The 21,389-nt window shown below is 41.3% G+C and overlaps 1 protein-coding gene across 1 annotated transcript in view; it reads left to right on the forward strand.

Moving 5' to 3' along the window:
• The window catches only part of TMEM120B (transmembrane protein 120B), an 87,358-nt gene that overhangs the window by 15,334 nt on the left and 50,635 nt on the right, over positions 1-21,389 (forward strand). The window contains exons 2-4 of the mRNA XM_073626719.1: positions 4,215-4,333; positions 7,216-7,332; positions 20,621-20,680. Of these exons, the coding sequence (XP_073482820.1) occupies positions 4,215-4,333; positions 7,216-7,332; positions 20,621-20,680 (296 nt within the window). The remainder of the gene's footprint in view (positions 1-4,214; positions 4,334-7,215; positions 7,333-20,620; positions 20,681-21,389) is intronic.

Consider the following 21,389-nt stretch of genomic DNA (forward strand, 5'->3'; position numbering starts at 1 on the left):
GGCACGTACAGATGACTCCGGTGTCAGGGCTCAGGATGACTCTGGTGTCAGGGCTCAGCAGCCCTGATATATCGGAGTTAGCTTACAGTGGGGTGAGTATAGCCAGGCAGGGTCAGTCAGGTATTACAGGGGGCCAAATGACACAGCACAAGAACTGTGCTGTATAAAATGCTTTAAAGGAACAGGCTCTTTTTTAACCCCAACCCCCCCCCCCCCCCCCCCCAAAAATGAAAAAATGCTTTTACCTTGTGGGAGGAGTTTTCATTCTCCCCTGACCCTCTGTCTGGACAATGCTGATTGGCCCTGTGCTGAGCACATGCACACTCCCCCCCTCTGTTCTATTTAATGATGGGTTGGAATCAGTTAAAGAAGGGGAGGATCAGAGAAGACAGGATCACACAGCTTTTATACACAATGCGGAGGATTAATCCCTTAGGTTCCACAGTGAGTATAACAAGCATGCTTTGCTGCATATACAGACTGATTTTACTGGGGGTTTAGTAACACTTTTTCTAATATTTTTCTGAGCAAGATCCTTATAAAAAGAAACTAAGATGGTGTATTAAAAAACTATTGAACCTTCTAAAGAATAATTTTTACTGGCCCAAGTAAGCAGACTGCTGTCTGAAGGGGCTGTGCAATAAGGCTAGAAGAAGGGGTTAAAAGCGCCCGTGTTGCGGCTCTTCCAAATCGCTTTTCAGGTGCTTTGGAATCGCTGCCCATTCATTTCAATGGGCAGGGGCATTTTGGGAGCGCTGTATACAGAGCTCCCAAATCACCCCAAAGATGCTGCTTACAGGACTTTTTCTAACATAATGAAATTAATGGGAAGCGGTTTTCAGGTGTTATTTAGAGGCTATTTCTAGTGCTAAAATGCATGAAAACTGCTTCAGTGTGAAAGGGGTCTAAGTGCCAAAGGGCTGCAGATTGGGCACCATGTATGTAGGGAAAAATTAGCAGTGTGTAGAAAGAATGATAATCAGATACAAACGCCTATTCTTGTTTGGGCTGTAAGCTTTCACAAATCCTGTTTGTCTGGTTGTATAGCCTGGAGGGGCGGAGTGTAAGTCCTGCCTTTTTTTTCCCCCTGATAGAAGCGATGTTAAAGTGGAACCTCAGTCAACGTTTTTCATGGGTAAGGGCAAGATCCTCCATCGCTGTTCCTTCCATGGCAGGAAGTGCGAGAATACTCAAGTGGGGACACATGCAGCAATAAAAAGCTGATGGAGATTTTAGCCATTCCACACTATGATAAAACATGTTTTTATTGCTGTTCTGGTCCTGTTAGAAAACTTTCCTCTCACTTCCTGTTCTGGTGAAATTGTCACTGAGGCATGAAGGGATGGAAAATCTCCTTAGTACTGACACACACCAGTAAAAACCTGACCGCTTCTAACCTTTCCCAAAGCTATACAAAGATGTTTTGTTAGACATATACATTATAGTGATTGTAAAGTCTTGTTTAAAAACAAAAAAAACATGTTATACTTACCTGCGCAATGCAGTGATTTTGCACAGAATAGCCCAGATCCTCCTCTTCCCTTCCCTGCCAGTGTCAGTACAGTAACAGTGCATATTTTTTAGCACTGATCACTGTTAGTGTCACTGGTCCCCAAAAAAGTGTAAAAAGTGTCAGGTGTTCCGATTTGTCTGCCGCAATGTCGCAGTCCCGCTAAAAATCACTGTTCGTCGCCATAAATCACTAATAAATAAATATTCCATAAAAATATATCCAATCATAGACGCTATAAGTTTTGCGGAAACCAATCAATATATGCTTATTGGGATTTTTTTTTTTTTTTACCAAAAACATGTAGCACAATACATATTACATACATTAATGAAGAAATTTGAGGACATCAATTGTATTTGGGTACAGCGTCACACGGCCGCGCAATTGTCAGTTAAAGTAACACAGTGCCATATCGCAAAAAATGGCCTGGTCAATAAAGGGGTAAAACCTTCCGGGGCTGAAGTGGTTGATACCCAATCAGGCCCTTTCACTGCATAAGTTATCGCATATACAGTATCTCATAAAATTAATTCCCCCCCTCACATTTTTGTAAGTATTTTATTATATCTTTTCATGTGACAACACTGAAGAAATAACACTTTGCTACAATGTAAAGTAGTGAGTGTACAGCTTGTATAACAGTGTAAATTTGCTGTCCCCTCACTCAACACACAGCCATTAATGTCTAAACCGCTGGCAACAAAAGTGAGTACACTCCTAAGTGAAAATGTCCAAATTGGGCCCAATGTGTTAATATTTTGTGTGACCACCATTATCCAGCACTGCCTTAACCCGCTTGGGCATGGAATTCACCAGAGCTTCACAGGTTGCCACTGGAGTCCTCTTCCCTTCCTCCATGACGACATCATGGAGCTGGTGGATGTTACGTTTTTGAGGATGCCCCACAGATGCTCTGGAGACATGCTTGGCCAGTCCATCACCTTTACGCTCAGCTTCTTTAGAAAGGCAGTGGTCATCCTGGAGGTGTGTTTGGGGTCATTATCATGTTGGAATACTGCCCTGCGGTCCAGTCCCTGAAGAGAGGGGATCATGCTCTGCTTCAGTATGTCACAATACATATTGGCATTCATGGTTCCCTCAATGAACTGTAGCTCCGCAGTGCTGGCAGTACTCATGCAGCCCCAGACCATGACACCCCCACCACCATGCTTGTCTGTTGGCAAGACACACTTGTCTTTGTACTCCTCACCTGGTTGCCGTCACACACACTTGACACCATCTGAATCAAATAAGTTTATCTTGGTCTCATCAGACCACAGGACATGGTTCCAGTAATCCATGTCCTTAGTCTGCTTGTCTTCAGCAAACTGTTTGCTTGCTTTCTTGTGCATCATCTTTAGAAGAGACTTCCTTCTGGGACGACAGCCATGCAGACCAATTTGATGCAGTGTGTGGAGTATGGTCTGAGCACTGACAGGCTGATTCCCCCACCCCTTCAACCTCTGCAGCAATGCTGGCAGTACTCATACGTTTATTTCCCAAAGACAACCTCTGGATATGACGCCGAGCACATGCACTCAACTTCTGTGGTCGTCCATGGCGGAGCCTGTTCTGAGTGGAACCTGTCCTGTTAAACCACTGTATGGTCTTGGCCACAGTGCTGCAGCTCAGTTTCAGGGTCTTGCCAATCTTCTTATAGCCTAGGCCATCTTTATGTAGAGCAACAATTCTTTTTTTCAGATCCTCAGAGAGTTCTTTGCCATGGGGTGCCATGTTGAACTTCCAGTGACCAGTATGAGAGAGTGAGAGCGATAACACCAAATTTAACACACCTGCTCCCCATTCACACCTGAGACCTTGTAACACTAATGAGTCACATGACATCGGGGAGGAAAAATAGCTAATTGGGCCCAATTTGGACATTTTCACTTGTGGGTGTACTCACTTTTGTTGCCAGCAGTTTAGGCATTAATGGCTGTGTGCTGAGTTAGTTTGATGGGACAGCTAATTTACACTTTTATGCAAGCTGTACACTCACTACTTTTTAGCAAAGTGTCATTTCTTCAGTGTTGTCACATGAAAAGATATAATAAAATATTTACAAAAATGCGAGGGGTGTACTCACTTTTGTGAGATACTGTAGGTGAACATAGCTTTTAAAGATTGATTTAGCTGTTCTTCTAAGTATAATCTGAGACTCATGCACACTTGGTGTTTAGTTCTGGTGCATGGTATCCTGGCTTTTTGGTGTGGGTGGAGGATACAGGCACAATGCCCCTTGTTCTGGGCATTTGTTTCTGGGGGCATACTGCCTTAAACATTTGTGCCACTCGGTGCAGGTTTCAGCCTCTCATAGAGGTTTATAGGCTGCTATCAGCAATGCTGGATGATGAGCCTGTACGTTCTGCCCACTCCAAAACACCGGGATCCCATGCACTGGGCAGTGGCTCATTCAAACCACTTCAGATGAGCTGCCTTGATCTGTGCAGATGGATTTCAATAGAAAGCATTAGCCGTGACTCCTGCAGCCTGCGTCCAAAGACATCAGAGTAGAGGTCTGTAACTGGTATTAACGTGTTGATGTATTTGAAACGCTATGATTGGAATTGGTCTTCTTAATTTGTTATGACTGGTCACATGATTCCTATATTTTTTTCCATTTTAATGTGGCAGAAACTGTATTACCTAAAAATACTTATGTAACATGTCTATTTTGGTTTGTTTTTTTGGTATATTGTAGGAAACGCACAAAGTTTACAAACAGAAATTGGAGGAACTGAACACTCTTCAAAGCGTGTGCAGCGGTTACATAAGCAAGCATAAGAGGCGTCTAGCGGACTTGAAATGCAATCTGAAGAAGTAAATTATTCTTTTTACTCTGCAATGTGACATTTATTTACATAAAGAAATTGGTGCTAACAACAGATCTGGCTCTTACCAGCTAATGACTTATTACAATATGGTTACCTTGTATTACCATGTGCAGAGACACAAGTTTTGCTGCACTGTCTCTGCATAGACTCAAGGAAAACAATTGTTCTCTATGTGCTCTGTTCACATCACAACACTGGTATCCAATTCAGATTTTTTTTCTGTGCTAAAATCTGCAACGTGCATGCCGTTTTCTGCACAGAAAAAATTAACTGATGTGACATCAACATTGTGCTGTGAACAGGGCACATAGCGAACAATTGTTTTCTTTATGGTTTTCTTTATGTCCTTGCAGAGAATTTGATGTACATTTCCACACAGAAAAAAAGTGAAGTGACGGCAGAGTTACAGTGTGAACAGAGCACATAGAAAACAATGGATTTCATTGTGTCCTTGCAGAGACCTGGCATGGACAAGCCTATGCAGGTCAAATCTGCATATTTTTCCATCAATTTTTATGTACATATTGTATGGTTTGAGGCCTTAATCATTATTCTTTTCTATCAATTGCTACTTCATTTAACCACAATGCCCCCATACAAATTTTCTTCACTTCTGGACGTTGTTTTGCAGAGTTCTGTAGAGATAATGCAATGCTGATTTTCAGCCATGTGTCTTGGCTGGGGGATTGCATGTCTGTTATAGATGCAGTCATGTAGACAGATGCCCAACATGTTTTTTCTTATTATGGAATTTGTCAGGTCCATTGCAGGCTAGAAATTCTCATTTGGTGAGAAATGGTTCTGCCATCGCAAATGTTCATTGTCAATTTCCATGGATACTTATAAATGGCTCAGTTCAAGCCTTGCATCTCAAGCCCCATATGGAGATAGGGATGTAGCAGAAGACTGAAAATATAAACAGTTCAAAGAATTTGGCAACTGTTAGCAAGCTCTCTATGATTATTACAGAAGTATGCTAGTGTTGTATAGTGCTGAGGGTGTTTAAGCACAGGCCTATGCTTGCATGTATTTTCCTCACCTTCTAACCTGTAGTAAGCTCTGGAGAATCCCACAAGTCTGTACTTGTTTAGAATCAATTAGAGCTAGCTGGAAGATTGCAGCTTCTCTCAGAACCTTTTTGCAATCCTTTAAATGTATTTTACTAATAGGTGGGAAATGCAATGTCCAATTTGTTTATCTATTAAACTTTTTTGTAGTGATACATTTGGAGTGTTGCACATTAAATATACTAATAATGACTACTGTCTATACCCATTGTTCCCATTTCCTCCTATTTCCTGTTAAAGATGAACCGTAGTCTACTCACATATTTTGTAATAAAAACATCTTTGTCATTCTGAAGCTTCCCTCCAACCACTTAGCATATTATTTTATGTATACTGTGATTCTGTACTTGCCAAATATGCTGTAGAAATCTCCCTTCTCTGAGTCTGGCTGTAATCATTTTAACTGTGGGCAGCTGAAGCTGCTGCCTATTCACTTCCTGGATTTACACAGACGCACAGAGGCACACCTCCATCCCTCATTGGCCCTCTTATGACTCCCCCCCCCCCCCCTTCCTGGTAAACTCAAGAGTGAGAGAGAGAGCTGTGCATGATGTCATACGCCTAGGCTTTATACCAGACAAGAAAGAGGAAGTGGGCTGTATAAGGTATTTACTGGCAGAAAAAAATATATTTTACTATTCAAAGTTAAAACAACAAGGGCAGAAGATTTAATAGATGGAAAGATGAAAAAATGACTGAAGGTCCGCTTTTAAGTAGATTATATTTCCTGTTAAGTGAATGTTGGTCCTCTTTCTCTATGCCTAATGTCCTAGCATCCACAGAATATAGATAGTTCAGTGCTATATAGAATACAGTATGACAGTCATTGTCTCATTATTCTCTCATTGTCTCTCTGGCAGAGCATCACACTGTTTGTTTTTGTCCGCACCTCTTTTTTAAACTTCGTCTAAGAAGGGTAGAACAGGCTCTTTTGTCTGATAAAAGTAAAAGCCAGCATCTTATGCTGGTTGATCTTAGGCAGGACCTTTTTACTTTTAAAAGTTTTCAAATTTTCAGGATCACTTTAAGGATTGTTCACACCAGGCTATATTTTCTTGCATTACCAGTGCAAAGCTTTTAAATCTCTAAACTGTATTGCCTTTACTTTAAGATTATTTGAACAAGATATTGCAAAATGCATGTAAAATGCTTCTTAAAGTGTTGTTAAACCCAGGACCCTGTATTCACTATATCAGGTCTCCCACAGTACACAGAACATGGAAATGCAATAGTTTTAGTAAATATAAACTGCTAAATACCTTTTCTTGTCAGCTGTTTATAGCAGTCTTGTGATTTCTGTCAGCGTCTGGTTAAAACTTGTAGGAGGAGCTTTTATTCTCCCCTGATGGTCCTATGAGGCTGCAGGACCCCTGACCCTCTGTCTGGACAGTGCTGATTGGCCCTGTGCGGCTCACTTGCACCATCCCAAGAAAAGAAAACTCTCTAGTAATACACACCAAACTGAGCATGGTCAGCTTGCCCCCAATGCTCTTTTTTATCAGGAGATGGTTTGGGGACTGTGGAAGAAGGGAAGATCAGCGAGGACAGGATCAAACAGCCTTTTAAAACAATGCAGAGGATTAACCCCTTAGTTTCCACAGTGCCTATAACAAGCATGCTTTACTGCATATAAAGATTGATTTTACTGTTGTGGGTTTAGTAACACTTTAAATATTCCTGACATTTTAAAAAGGAATAAATCTGGTGTTAATGTAGGCTCACTCTTTATCTTGATGTTCTCTGTATAGACCCTAGGAAATTCTGTAGCAATCTGTAACCTTGTTTTATTCTTCCCCTCAAGGCATAAACACACTGCCAGCCTTGGTGAGACTGACCTCATCCAGCAGATGGATGGTACCATTAAAGAAAGGCACAATGTCTTCTTTGACATGGAAGCTTATTTGCCAAAGAAAAATGGGTAGGTTGTACCAGCTTTTTCAGTTGAAAGTTTTCCAAGAATGAGTACGTGGTATTTCACCTTGAGGTACAAGACGTATAGTGATGTTATCCTTCCTGTTTGCATCTTCACAGATTGGCTAATAAAGCCTTTAGTTCCATACACTCACGATTCCTATTTTTTGACTCCTCAGTGGCAGCACTCAAATAATTGACCCAGTGCTACCATGGAAGAAAAGTTACTCCATTTAGGGTCGTCAGTTCGAGTTCCAACCACAGCACTACCTACCTGGGGTGTGCATGTTCTCTCTGTGCCTATGTGGGTTTCCACTGGTACTCCGGTTTCCTCCCACACTCCAAGGACATGCTGGTGGGTAAATTGTCCCTAGTATGTGTGTATGAATGCGAGTTAGGGACTTTAGTTTGTAAGCTCCTTGAGGGCAGGGACTGATATGAATGTATAATATATGTAAAGCGCTGCATAAATTCACAGCTCTCTATAAGTACCTGTAAAAAATACAAAATTTTTTTTTTTTTTTTTTTTTTCATTTTTGGGACGTTGGATTTGTGTTGGAAGTTAGGACATAAATATTTTCTGTTTAAAAAGGCAAAGCTAAAAGTGTATTTTGCTGTGCTTTAGAGCTGCACGATTAATCGTTAAAAGATCGTGATCTCAAGTCAACCCCCCCACGCGATCTTAATCCAGCATTGCTGTCAGAAAAAAAAAAAGCAGCCGGCAATGTTTATCAACAAAACATTGCTCAGCACTGAAAGAGAAATAAAAAGAAACATTGTACCTTTCTATTTCTCTTTCAGCACTGCACATTGTTGTTGATAAACATTATTGGCTGCTTGGGATGAACTTCGGTCTGTAAATGAAGTCAGTTTAACTGCTTAAAGACCGCCCCACATATATGTACTATGGCAGGGGGGGTCCTTTATCGCAAAAAATCACATAACTGCACATGATTCTCGTCTTCGGCACCCACGCCGCCGGAGCCCCGCTCCCACTGTGATTGGACACAGTGGGAGCCAATCAGCGGCTCCTGCTGCCACGATCACCGCCGGGAACCAGGCCATCATTCGTAGAGAGGCAGAACGGCGGTCTGCCTATGTAAACAAGGCAGACCGCTGTTCTGTCAGAAAGGAAAATTGAGATCATGTTTCTGCTAAGACATGGACCTCTGTTTTCCTGTAGTCAAAGCACTCCCCCTACAGTTAGAAAGCACCCCCTAGGGAACTCTTTGATTGCTCCTTCCAGCCAGTGTCATTTATACAGTGTCAGTGCATTTTTTTTAGCCCTGATCACTATATTGGTGTCACTAGTCCCCAAAAACAAAAAAGTCCCATAGTTTGTAGACGCTATAACTTTTGCGCAAACCAATCAATATACGCTTATTGGGGTTTTTTTACCAAAAATATGTAGCACAATACATATTGGCCTAAATTTTTTAAGAAATTTGATTTTTTTTTTACATTTTTTAATTGGAAATGTTTTATAGCAGAAAGTAAAAAATATTTTTTTTTTTTTTTTTTTTTTTTTTCAAAATTGCCGGTCTTTTTTTGTTTATAGTGCACAAAACGAAAACTGCTCAGGTGATCAAATACAACCAAAAGAAAGCTCTATTTGTGCGAAAAAAAGGACATAAATCTTATTTGAGTACAGTGTCGCACGACCAGACAATTGTCAGTTGTCAACTCGGTGCCTATCAAACCTGAAAATACATTTTGCCAATTCCGAAGCCATGGGGGTGGGTATACCGCAACTTCTTCTATCACATCTTCAAGCGAGCTTTTTTACTGTAGAACTTTCACAGTTCTACAGTAAAAAAAAATGAAACCCTTACAGTAGCGATTATCTCTTTTTTTTTTTTTTTTTTTATTTGTACTATAAAGGGCTCATTTTTGTTTTGTTTTTTTAACCCCATTATGTTACTAAACATCTTAGACCTGGTTCACATCTATGTGTTTTTGTGCTTTTTGCATAAACGCACTACAGTTCATTTACATGGTTTCCTATGGGACATGTTCACATCTATGCTTTTTTTCAGCTGCTGTGTATTTGGAAAGGGTCAGGGACTTTTTTAATGCAAAACGGTGCTTTTTTGGTTCAATATACTTCAAGCTGCGGAAAAGCATGTAATGCATTTTTTCAGCAATTTTGTGGTTTTTTTAATCTGCCCAACAACAAATTGGCCAAAAAAAAGGCAAAAATGCAAATCGCAGCAAAATCAAAACGCACTGCAGAAACAGATCAAAAGCAAACTGCATAGGTGTGTGCCTTATGCTGGCCATACGGATCAATTTTCAGATGAGAAAATTCAGACAAAAAAGCCTTTGTACATTCGCTGAATGAAAGAATGTTGTTTGAAAATTTCACTTGTTTTTAAAATGAATGTAATTTCTGAACGAAAACCACATACACGGTCTGAAAATTCCTTTGACCAAGAAGTTTTTTATTATTTCCAAAATTTCCCATCACTGTGGTTGAAAATGAACGTTGATTTGACCCGACTAACAATTTTTAGAATTCTTCAAATTACATTTTTTTTCGAAGGAAGACATTTTTTGTTTTTTAAATAAAAAAAAAAAAATTTGATCTGAGTCTGATGGTATTTACCGGATTCACCCTCTAATAGTATATACAGTATATCTCTTCTGTCTCATTCTCAGAGTGGATTAGATATTTTGCTCCCTAACCATATAGTTGGTTATTTATATTTACCACTGCATAGAGATATTTAAGAATAAATTGCCTTTTTTTTAAACTTTACATATTAACTAAATTATACACCCCACTTTTTTAAGGTTATTAACCGATTAATCTAAACAATAATCGGCCAACTAATCGATTACGAAAATAATCGTTAGTTGCAGCCCTACTAAACTCTTACAACTTTCCACCTGAATTTTCCCCCAGTTCTAAAAAAAAAGTTTGATTTCTCCAAAATACATGGCACTCTGGACTGCATTCATGGTTTGGCTGCTGCAAGATACTCAAAATGAGTATCCTTCCCAAATTTACATATCTATTTCAGGCTCTGCCAATTTCTATCCCTTCTAGCTACTTCAAACAGACACAATTATGGCTTACTGACTTCATTTGGGCCCACAAACATCCACGACTACATAGATGACTACATTAATTACGCAAACAACATGGGGGATTGGCCGTGCCAGACATACGAAAATATTACCAAGCAACACACTTGGGTAGACTCATTGACGATGTAGTCTGCCAGGCAGGACACACTACATCTGTTCCTTTTTTTTTTTTTCCAATAATTTTTATTGAAGAAAGTTTTTTTTATTGTATAAACATACATTGGGTAACAAAACCCAACAGACAAAAAGACAAAACAAAAAAGAATAAAAAAAAAAAATGGCTGCACACATTTACATCAAAAAGTATAGCATTATGCCCCTTTCACACTACCGCGACTTCAAAGTCGTGCGATTTTGCTGCGATTTTGCCGTGATTTCAGGGAGACTTTAGGTCTATGAACCTGAACTCGCATCAAAGTTGGACCAAAGTAGTGCAGGGACTACTTTTTGTAGTAGTACTAATATGAATGGTTGTCATTGGAAATCATGGGGAACTACTTGTCATGCGACTTTGCAGTCCCAAATCGTAGGACAAGTCGTACAAGTGTGAAAGGAGCCTGAGACAGCCTCCCAATCTTGTAAAGAACTTACGTACAATAATTTGTAGATATAGCATCTAGCAGTGAGTACATAAGACTCTAAGAGCACATATTGGCATGTAAAAGCTGTACTAAAAGTATAATTATACCAATTGTTATAGTTAAACCCGTACACACCAATACTATTGCCTATCTTGCATGTCAGAAAGGCCAGGAGCATACTTATCTCAGCTAATAATAAAATTTATGCATAGGAGACCAAGCTATTGATTATTCATTACTACCTTATCTTGTCCCTCGCTCGACCAGTTAGCATTGTAATATTCTATAAGACGCTAATGAGAAGGGGGTTAAATCAGGAGCTGCTAACCAGGGCTCCCAAACTTTATAAAATGTATTAGCTGTGACTCTATTCCGATACACTTGTTCTTCTTTCAGTAAAGTATCGTTAACTTGAAGTCGCCATTCCTTTGTGTGGGGGGCCCAGGAGGCAGCCACTTCAATGTAATAGTTTTATGCGCTATAAATAGCAGCCTATTAATGGGTGTTATTATATCCGGTGCAGTGGCGGCTGGTGGAAATTTTTGTTGGGGGGGAGGCGGCGGCGGCAAACAGTATGCTACCCCCCCCCCCCCCCATTCGGTCGATAGCACTGACCCCATTTTCGGCATCTTCCCCCTGCTTGGCGGCAGCCTCCTGTTCTGCTCTCCATTACTGACAGCTTCCCGTTCTCCTGCTCTCCACGGTGGCGGCTTCCGTTTCCTCCCTCCTCAGCGGCTAATCGTGAGTCTTCTCTTTTCGGCCAATCGGAAAAGAAATCCCCTGCCACTGTAATTCATGCACCCGGTGCCCTGAAAGGGGCCGGACGCATGAATAGAAGGTGGCAGTGGCGGCCATGGATAGATTCATGCTGTGCATTATGCATTTAGGGGCGGCCTTGAGAGAGGGGACAGTGCCTGAGCGCCCCTAATGGACGGGCCGCCACTGAATCTGGTGTTTATATTTCCTCATCTAAATACCCCAAGAAGCATACCTTGGGGTCTAGATCTATGTGGGTTTGATAGGCATGGTTAATAGTATTCACTAAATTATGCCAGTTTCTGAACAGTTTGGGACATTTCCAAAGTACATCTGTTCCTTGAAGTGTGGGCCCACTGTTAGACTAAAGTGGAAAGTCCCTTTTATTAACCACTTAAGGACCGCCCCACGTACATTTATTGCGGAAGGACGGCCCTTGAGCACAAAATCGCTTACCTGTAAGTGATTCTCATGCATGGCTCTAGGGCGCACACCGCCGGAGCAGCGCTCCCGCTGTGATTGGGCACAGCAGGAACCAATCAGCGGGTCTGGTGGCCGCGATGGCCTCCGGCCAACCGTGATCGCTCGCTGGAGAGACAGTAAACAGGGCAGATTGTCCTTTTGTAAAACAGGAAGCAGGACATCGGTGATTCCTGCTAATCAGTAACACAGATGTCTCTCTTCCTCGAGTGCATCCGTCCCCCACACAGTAAGAAAACACTCATAGGGAACACAGTTAACCCTTTGATTGCCCCTGATATTAACCCCTTCCCTGCCGGTGTCAATTATACTGTGTCAGTGCATTTTTATTTTTTTTAGCACTGATCATTGGTGTCACTGGTCCCCAAAAAGTGTCACTGTCAGATTTGTTTGACGCAATGTTGCAGTCCTGCTAAAAATGACTGATCGCTGCCATTACTAGTAAAAACATTAAAAATAATAAGTCCCTAAATCTATCCCATAGTTTGTAGACGCTATAACTTTTGCGCAAACCAATAATCGATGTACACTTATTGGGATTTTTTTACCAAAAATATGTAGCAGAATACAAATTGGCCTAAATTGATGAAAACTTTTTTTTTTTTTATTGAGAATAATTTATAGCAGAAAGTAAAAAATATATATATATTTTTTTTTCAAAATAGTCGCTCCTTTTTTTGTTTACAGAAAAAAAAAATAAAAACCACAGAGGTGATCATGCCACCATAAGAAAGCTCTATTTGTGGGAAAAAAAGGACATCAATTTTATTTGGGTACAGCGTCACACGACCGCGTAATTGTCAGTTAGAACCACGCAGTGACGTATTGCAAAAAATTGACTGGTCAGGAAGTGAGTAGAGTTGCATGATTCTGGCTAAAATGAGAATCACGATTTTTTTGCTTAGAATAAAAAGCATGATTCTCTCATGATTCCCGCGGCGTAAAAAACATCTTTCACGTTATACAAAAAAATTGGGCTAACTTTTACAGTTTCTGTTTTTTTAATGAATTGAAGTGTATTTTTTCCCCAAAAATTGTTTGAAAGACCGCTGCGCAAATACAGTGTGACATAAAATATTGCAACGACCGCCATTTTATTCCCTAGGGCAGGGTTTAGAATTGAAATGTTTTATGCAGAATTAAGTTACAAAAATAAGTGCAGCCCCACCTGTGCCCATCGACGCAGCCCCCCCTGTGCCCTTCATTGCAGCATGACCTGTGCAGAGGATGAGAGAGGGCTGCCGGATCATCACAGAGTGGGAATTGCCCGTCGTAACAGCTTACGTTTGAATTGCTGTCCGGTCACACTCAGCCCCGCCTCCTGACCCGGCGCTTGTGACAGACAGAATGCCGGTCCAATGCTGGGACGTGTTCTGTCTGTCACAGGCCCTGGGTCAGGACTGTGTGTGACCGTGAGTGGACAGCAATTCAAATGTAAGCTGTTGCAGCGGGCCATCCCTGCTCCGTGATCCGGCCAGCTCGCCTCTTCCTCCACTCTCTTCCCCCGGGGGCAATCACTGGGAGAACAGCTCCCATTCAACCCCGCCTATATATATATATATTTGGGGGTTCTAGGTAATTTCCTAGCAAAAAAATGCTGATTTTAACTTGTAAGCAACAAGTGTCAGAAAAAGGCTTAGTCTTTAAGTGGTTAAACTGACCTCATTTATAGACCTAAACATTTGCTGGCTTTTTTTTTTGACAGCTCTGGCTCTGCCAGCTCAAGGAAATGCCAGTTAAGATCGAGAGGGTGTTTGAATCGAGATCACAATTTTGGTAATGATCGTGCAGCTCTAGAAGTGGGTAAAACCTTCCGGAGTTGAAGTGGTTAAATCAGTCCTGTGCTCTCGAACCTCTCCTTTTCCGTCTCACTTCCCTTTGGAAGGAACAGAGCATGTTTGGTTGTTGACATGTGCACTGCTCTTTAAACAATACAAATCCCATAGTGCATAGCCCATCTCAGGAGCTAGCAAAAGGGGGTAGCTATGTTCCTACACACAGTGGGGCCATGGACAACAAACGTAGCCACCCTCCAAGGCCCCATGTACACTGCTGCTGCTAAACGGACGTTCAGAGGCAGTTGGACACTTTTTCAACTGCCCCTGAACTCCAATCAATGTTATCTTATGTGTACATGTACACGGGTTTGTTTACTGTCGTTTTTAGGCAATTGCGTTTTATAGGCCTTTTTTTGAAGGCAAAAAAATAAGTTTTGTTTATAGGCGTTTTTGGCCATTAAAAAAAACATTTTTTTTTTTTTTTTTTTTTTAGAAACGCTTGTAAACGCAAACGCAGCAAAACACAGCTAAACGCGGCAAAACGGACGTTATAAAAGAGGGGATCCTATGGGGGTCATTTACTATAGCGCCAAAAAATTCTGCTGCAGTACCAAAAAATAACTCTCAAAAAAGGCCAGAAAGACTTCAACTCTCAGAAAGTCAGCGCTAATGCAAATGGAAAGCAGCGCTATTACGGAAATATTGCCTGTCAGATCACATATGCTGGAATAGTGGAAGTCAATGGGGCTCGAACCTGCAAAATCCAAAGTTCTCACTGAAGACTTATATGCAAGTTCTTTACCATAAAAAGTGTTTGGAGACCCGGGTCCTGCCCCAGGGGACATGGATCAATGCCAAAAATTTTTTTAAAAACGTCCGTTTTTTTCGGGAGCAGTGATTTTAATAATGCTTTGAGTGAAACAGTAAAAGTGTAATATTCCTTTAAATTTCGTACCTGGGGGGCCCTTCAGGTCTGGTATGGCTATTAAGGGGAACCCCGGCCAAAATTTAAAAAAAAAAAGGCGTGGGGTCCCCCTTAAAATCTATACCGGACCCTTCAGGTCTGGTATGGATTTTAAAGGGAACCCCTCGCCAAATTTTTTTTTAAAAATGGCGTGGGGTCCCCCCAAAAATCCATACCAGACCCTTATCCGAGCACGCAACCTGGCAGGCCGCAGGAAAAGAGGGGGGGGGGCGAGAAAGCACCCCCCCTCCTGAACCGTACCAGGCCACATGTCCTCAACATTGGGAGGGTGCTTTGGGGTAGCCCCCCAAAACACCTTGTCCCCATGTTGATGGGGACAAGGGTGTCATCCCCACAACCCTTGCCCGGTGGTTGTGAGGGTCTGCGGGTGGGGGGGCTTATCAGAATCTGGAAGCCCCCTTTAACAAGGGGACCCCCAGATCCTGGCCCTCCCCCCTGTGTGAAATGGTAAGGGACCATTTCACAAAAAAAGTGTCAAAAATGTTAAAAATGACAAGAGACAGTTTTTGACAATTCCTTTATTTAAATGCTTCTTCTATCTTCTATCTTCCTTCGGTTTCTTCCTCCATCTGGTTCTTCCTCCGGTGTTGTCGTCCGACATCTCCTCCGCGGCGTCTTCTTCTCTTCATCTTCTTCTCCGGACCGCTCCGCATCCATGATGGCATGGAGGGAGGCTCCCGCTGTGTGACGCTTCTCTTCTGACGGTTCTTAAATAGTGGAGGGCGGGGCCACCCAGTGACCCCACCCCCCCCTGACGTCACGGGAAATGCCACAGGGAAGTCCCCGTGCGTCAGAGGGGGGCGGAATCACCGAGTGCCCCCCCCCCCCGTTATTTAAGAACCGTCAGAAGAGGAGAAGCGTCACACAGCGGGAGCCTCCCTCCATGCCATCATGGATGCGGAGCGGCCCGAGGAGAAGAAGGGAACAAGACGCTGCGGAGGAAGATGCCGGACGAGAACACCGGAGGAAGAACCAGAAGGAGAAGATGGAGGAAGAAACCGAAGGAAGATAGAAGAAAGAAGAAGCATTTAAATAAAGGAATTGTCAAAAACTCGCTCTTGTCATTTTTAACATTTTTGACACTTTTTTTGTGAAATGGTAGGGGTACTTTTGTACCCCCTTACCATTTCACACAGGGGGGAGGGCCGGGATCTGGGGGTCCCCTTGTTAAAGGGGGCTTCCAGATTCCAATAAGCCCCCCGCCCGCAGACCCCCACAACCACCGGGCAAGCAACATGGGGACAAGGTGTTTTGGGGGCTACCCCAAAGCACCCTCCCAATTTTGAGGGCATGTGACCTGGTACAGTTCAGGAGGGGGGACACTCTCTCGTCCCCCCCTCTTTTCCTGCGGCCTGCCAGGTTGCGTGCTCGGATAAGGGTCTGGTATGGATTTTTGGGGGGACCCCACGACATTTTTTTTTTTTTAATTTTGGCGCGGGGTTCCCCTTAATAGCCATACCAGACCTGAAGGGCCTGGTGTGGAATTTAGGGTGACACCCCACGCCATTATTTTTATTTTAATTTTGGTTCGGGGTTCCCCAGTGGGGAATTCCCATGCCGTTTTTATGAATGAACTTTTATGTGTATTGTCGGACCAGCAATTCATTATTAGCCGCGAGTAGTTTTAAATGACTTTTTTTCCTTTGAAATGTCATTTTGCTGTCAGACTGTTCTAAACACGGGAAACATGGCCCCCTTTACAGGCATACTATAGACACCCCCCAGGTATGAAATTTAAAGGGATATTACAAGTGAAGTAGCGCGATTTCAAAGTAGCATCAATGTGAACCAGGGCAAAGAGATTAGATTTTTGGTGCACAAATACATATTGAAATAAAATATAAGAGATATTGCACTTTCCCAAAACCACCACCCACAAAAACTAAAGAGAAAAAAGTAGAAGAAAAAAAAAACACCACAACAAAGCTCAATAATGTACTTTTATTTTACCAGCAGAAAAACAAAAACAAAAAAAATTTACATTCATTTACTAGCTTCAAAAAAATTTGGACAGGTTATGTGGTGCTACATTTAGCAATGGTGCTTACAATCTAAAATTTTAAAAAACCTTAGAGTGGACACAGCTTTAATTTCAGTGTATAATGGGGCAACACATCACATTTTTATCTGCAAGATTATAGAAACATACTTAACAGTCATTCTTACAAAGCATTCCAACATAATATTAAAAGACTTATTCAAAACACCCACCACCAGCCCACAATCCACACATACATACATTGGTGACCATGTTCTGCTGGAAGCTGCATTTCGGTGTACACGATTTAAACGAGATCAAAAAGAGTAGGTCAGCAGATGCTTCCAAACGATGTTTGCATGATCAGACAGGAACAATACACGCACAACATTGACAGCATGGCCACATAAACCCACTTTTGATTGAAAAAATGCACAAGAATTTCATCAAATCTCCCAATATCATTCCTTCTCCCCCACAAATCACGGCAAAAAACCTGACCTTCTCAGGCCAAACAACCCCCCCTACTGCAGGCCTTTATATAAGAGAGGTTGTATTGTTAGCACACTGACACGCCCAATAGAAGTACACGCCCCCCCAGTATCTTTCAATATATCTCTTCATGTATGTCTAAAGTGATTGCACCTGATGAGCAGGAACACGTAATACTATTCGCAACTGTGTTAGCCCTCGGCTATGTGCATCAAATCTCCAACTACATACAGGACAAAGATCAAAGTCCATTTGCATCCACATAAACAAAGCAACAGTTTTCTAAGCATATGTACCTGTGCAGTGTAAACCCTAAAATTTGAAATGTCCAAGTCCCTGGGCATGACTAGTGCTAATAAACATTAACATCAGTCCCTGGCTGCAATGAGCTTCCAATCTAAAGTACAAAATTAACTTTCTTACATTAGAACCTAATTCGACAGGAGACAAATAAAATGCCAGCATGTCTTTGGATTGTGGTGAGAAACCCACACAGGGAGAACATATAAACTTCAACACAAGGATTAGCATGTTGGGGAATTGAACCAACATCCCAGGTGCTGCTAGACAGAACTGCTACCCACTTAGCCACCAGGCAGCCCCACACATGTTCTCTGCATCTCTGTGGTGTGAACCAGCCCTACGTCCATAGCCATGCTCAGTGTCACAAGCAATATACAATATATTGGCCTAAGTATTGGGACGTCTGCCTTTAAACGCACATGAACTATAATGGCATCCCAGTATTAGTATTGGGTTCAAAACTCATTTGGCCCCCCCTTTGCAGCTATAACAGCTTCAACTCTTCTTGTCCACAAGGTTTAGGAGTGTGTCTATGGGAATGTTTGACCATCTTTCCAAGTGCATTTGTGAGGTCAGGCGCTGATGTTGGATGAGAAGGCCTGACCTACAGTCTCCTCTCTAATTCTTCACCAAGGTGTTCTGTTGTGTTGAGGGAACTCTTAAGGCGTCAGCATACCAAGACATTTTGGACAATTTCATGCTCCCAACTTTGTGGGAACAGTTTGGGGAAAGCCCCTTCCTGTTCCAACATGACTGCACACCAGTGCCCAAAGCAAGGTCCATAAAGACATGGATGAGCAAGTTTGGGGTGGAGAAACTTGATTGGCCTGCACAAAGTCCTGGCCTCAACCCGATAGAACACCAGTGCCTGGCCTCACCATTGCACTTCTGGAAGAATGATCAAACAATCCCATAGACACACTAAACCTTGTGGACAGCCTTCCCAGAAGCTGTTCTAGCTGCAAAGGGTGGGACAAATCAAATTTTAACCCTACGGACGAAGACTGGGCTGCCATTAAAGTTCATGTGTGTGTAAAGGCAGGTGTCCCAATACTTTTGGCTAAATAGTGTATCTGGAAAATACTTACAATGGTGGTGGAACCCTCCTACACATAAATACTACATTTAGACATCGTTATAGGACCTGGGCGATTAGACAACTTGTTTGGGATTTGAACCCATACACTCAGGGATGCTAAGCAGAAGTTCTAACCTCTAAGCCACGGAGCTGCCACGTGTGAGAACCTCCTAGATATAACTACACATAAATACGGCATTTCTTTGGACATACAGGTGATGGAATTACATTATTCAAGAGTTATTCTTCTTGATTTATTCTGTGATATTTGGTGTTTTTTTGTGGGTGAGAGTAGAATATTACCCTCAAATTTTTGGGAATTACATTTTGATTTCTGATGTTGGTACACATCACATTTTTTGGGCTCAAATTATGAATATTTGGAAATAATAAAAAGCACAAAAAATTGTGATTCATTTTAAATTTGCATCAGCAATGGTATTTGTGGATTATAAAGACACCTGTGTGAGTTTGGGGTAAAGATTGTTGCGAGATGAAGAGTAACAAGTGAAAGTGACAGAGAAAAATATATTTTATCAAAACATTCCACATTCTAATATTCTTAAAGTCAAAATATTTTAAGTAGAAGCAACAATGTTGCAAAGGAAAATTTATTTCACAGAAAGATACATTTCATCTCAACATTAAAAGGTTTTTTGTGAAAGTTAGAATTGTTCCAAGTTTCAATGGCTGAAACTTCATTTTGACTAAAATAGAGCAGATTTTCATTTAAAAAAAAATGCTCTCTAATTAGCTCTCATTTTGGTATTTACTATAGCGCCGGCTAAAAAAGACACTTGAGTTAAAATGAGAGTTATTTTCAGGTCTGAGCATGTTTAGTTGTGTTGGCACCTAGTTGTCCAAAGCAGGGAATTTTTCACTTCTCAGACTTTTAAAGATATTTCAGTGTAGAAATCACTTTTTCACACAGTTTAAAAGCAGATTATCTTTAAATAATATACCGCATATTTCAGTACCATTTAGGCAATTATATCATGCTCTAAACATTTTTCCATGTGCACTACTCCAGGTTTTAGCAGAGTTAGGGTTTGGGTGCTATTTGGTTTCAGGGAACTATAGTAAATTCGATTTTGGGAGTATTTTCTCACCAGCGCTATAGTGAATACCGGTTTAGCGCTAATTACCGCGAATCAGCGCTAATTAGCACCGCAGCGCTATAGTAAATGACCCCCTATCTGTCAAGTTAAATCATTCAGGAGAGGTTGTAAAAGCGTCCCGTGTACATTAAGCCTTACAGGAAGTCAGATTACAGCAAAAAAAAAAGGCTGAGAGCAATAGGAGGTTCTTTTTGAGTAAAAAATGCATACTTGAATGGAATCTTACTTTTTATCACCAAAGTTTGTCATTTTAATGCTGATCCTGCTCTTGTTTAATTTTCTATAACATTCAGCATGCTAATGGCAATGTTTGTTATGAGCCAGAACAGTGAGTGCAGTGTTGTCTGCCCTTTGGTCAGGCTGGTAATTGCAGCTCTACTGACATACCGAAATGGTGACCTTTGCAGTAAATGCTATCTCTGCACACTCCGTCCTGGTACATGGAACTATTTACCAGATACACAAGCAGCTCAGGGCACTGTTTCATTTGAAAGTGCTGCATTAATAGAAAATCTGTCCTGTAATCTTTAAGCATTTCCTATACTTTTCTCAAGTGAACTAAATTCTTTTAGTTATTACATTTTATTATCTCTTTGATAAGACGCTATGCCATGTTTGTATAACTGTTAACATGTTCTCACTCTCTCTCCTTTTAGTTTATATTTAAACCTAGTGCTTGGGAATGTGAATGTCACTCTTCTTAGTAATCAAGCAAAGTAAGTGGGAATTTTAATAAGTGAAAAAAAGCTACATGCCATTGTCTTCACGTTGTGCTTGTTCTGTGTATCTAGCTGTGCCGCATGTCCTTCCAACAGTTGCACAGAAGTGGTGTTTCTCTTGCCTGAATAGAGAAACGCAAACAAGGAGATCTAGGAATCATATAAAAGTTTTCATTTCCAACTGCATTTTATTGTCTTGGTAAATTGACAGTCCAGCTATAATTTACAGTTGATTATATTCAGAAGTGTTGCAAAAAAGCAAAATCTGTGTTAAGAAATATGGATGTTTTATGGGTTACTAATCGGGAGTTCTGACTTCGCGCAGGTCAATAAATTTCTATTGCAGGCCCTGTATTTCCTACAGGTTTCCTATAAAGTAGAATTCTGTCTTTAATATCACTTTAAGTAATTTGTGTCAAGATGGCCCAAATAAATCTTTTTCATTACATAACAATGCGGCCGCTGTGTGTGCGCTATACTGTACTGTGTGGTGTGTGTGTGTGTGTGTGTGTGTGTATGTATGTGTGTGTGTGTGTGTATATGTATGTATATATATATATATATATATATATATATGCGCATTAGCTATATACAATAAGCGGTGCTGTGTTCTGGCAGCAGTACAGACAACTTCCCGTCTACTGCCAGAAATGCCAGCATTCGAAAGTTCAGTGCTTCTCCACCATTTAGACTCCTTGTATTTTTA

The sequence above is a fragment of the Aquarana catesbeiana genome, linkage group LG01, assembly GCF_042186555.1.
Source record: "Aquarana catesbeiana isolate 2022-GZ linkage group LG01, ASM4218655v1, whole genome shotgun sequence".
Lineage (NCBI taxonomy): Eukaryota > Metazoa > Chordata > Amphibia > Anura > Ranidae > Aquarana > Aquarana catesbeiana.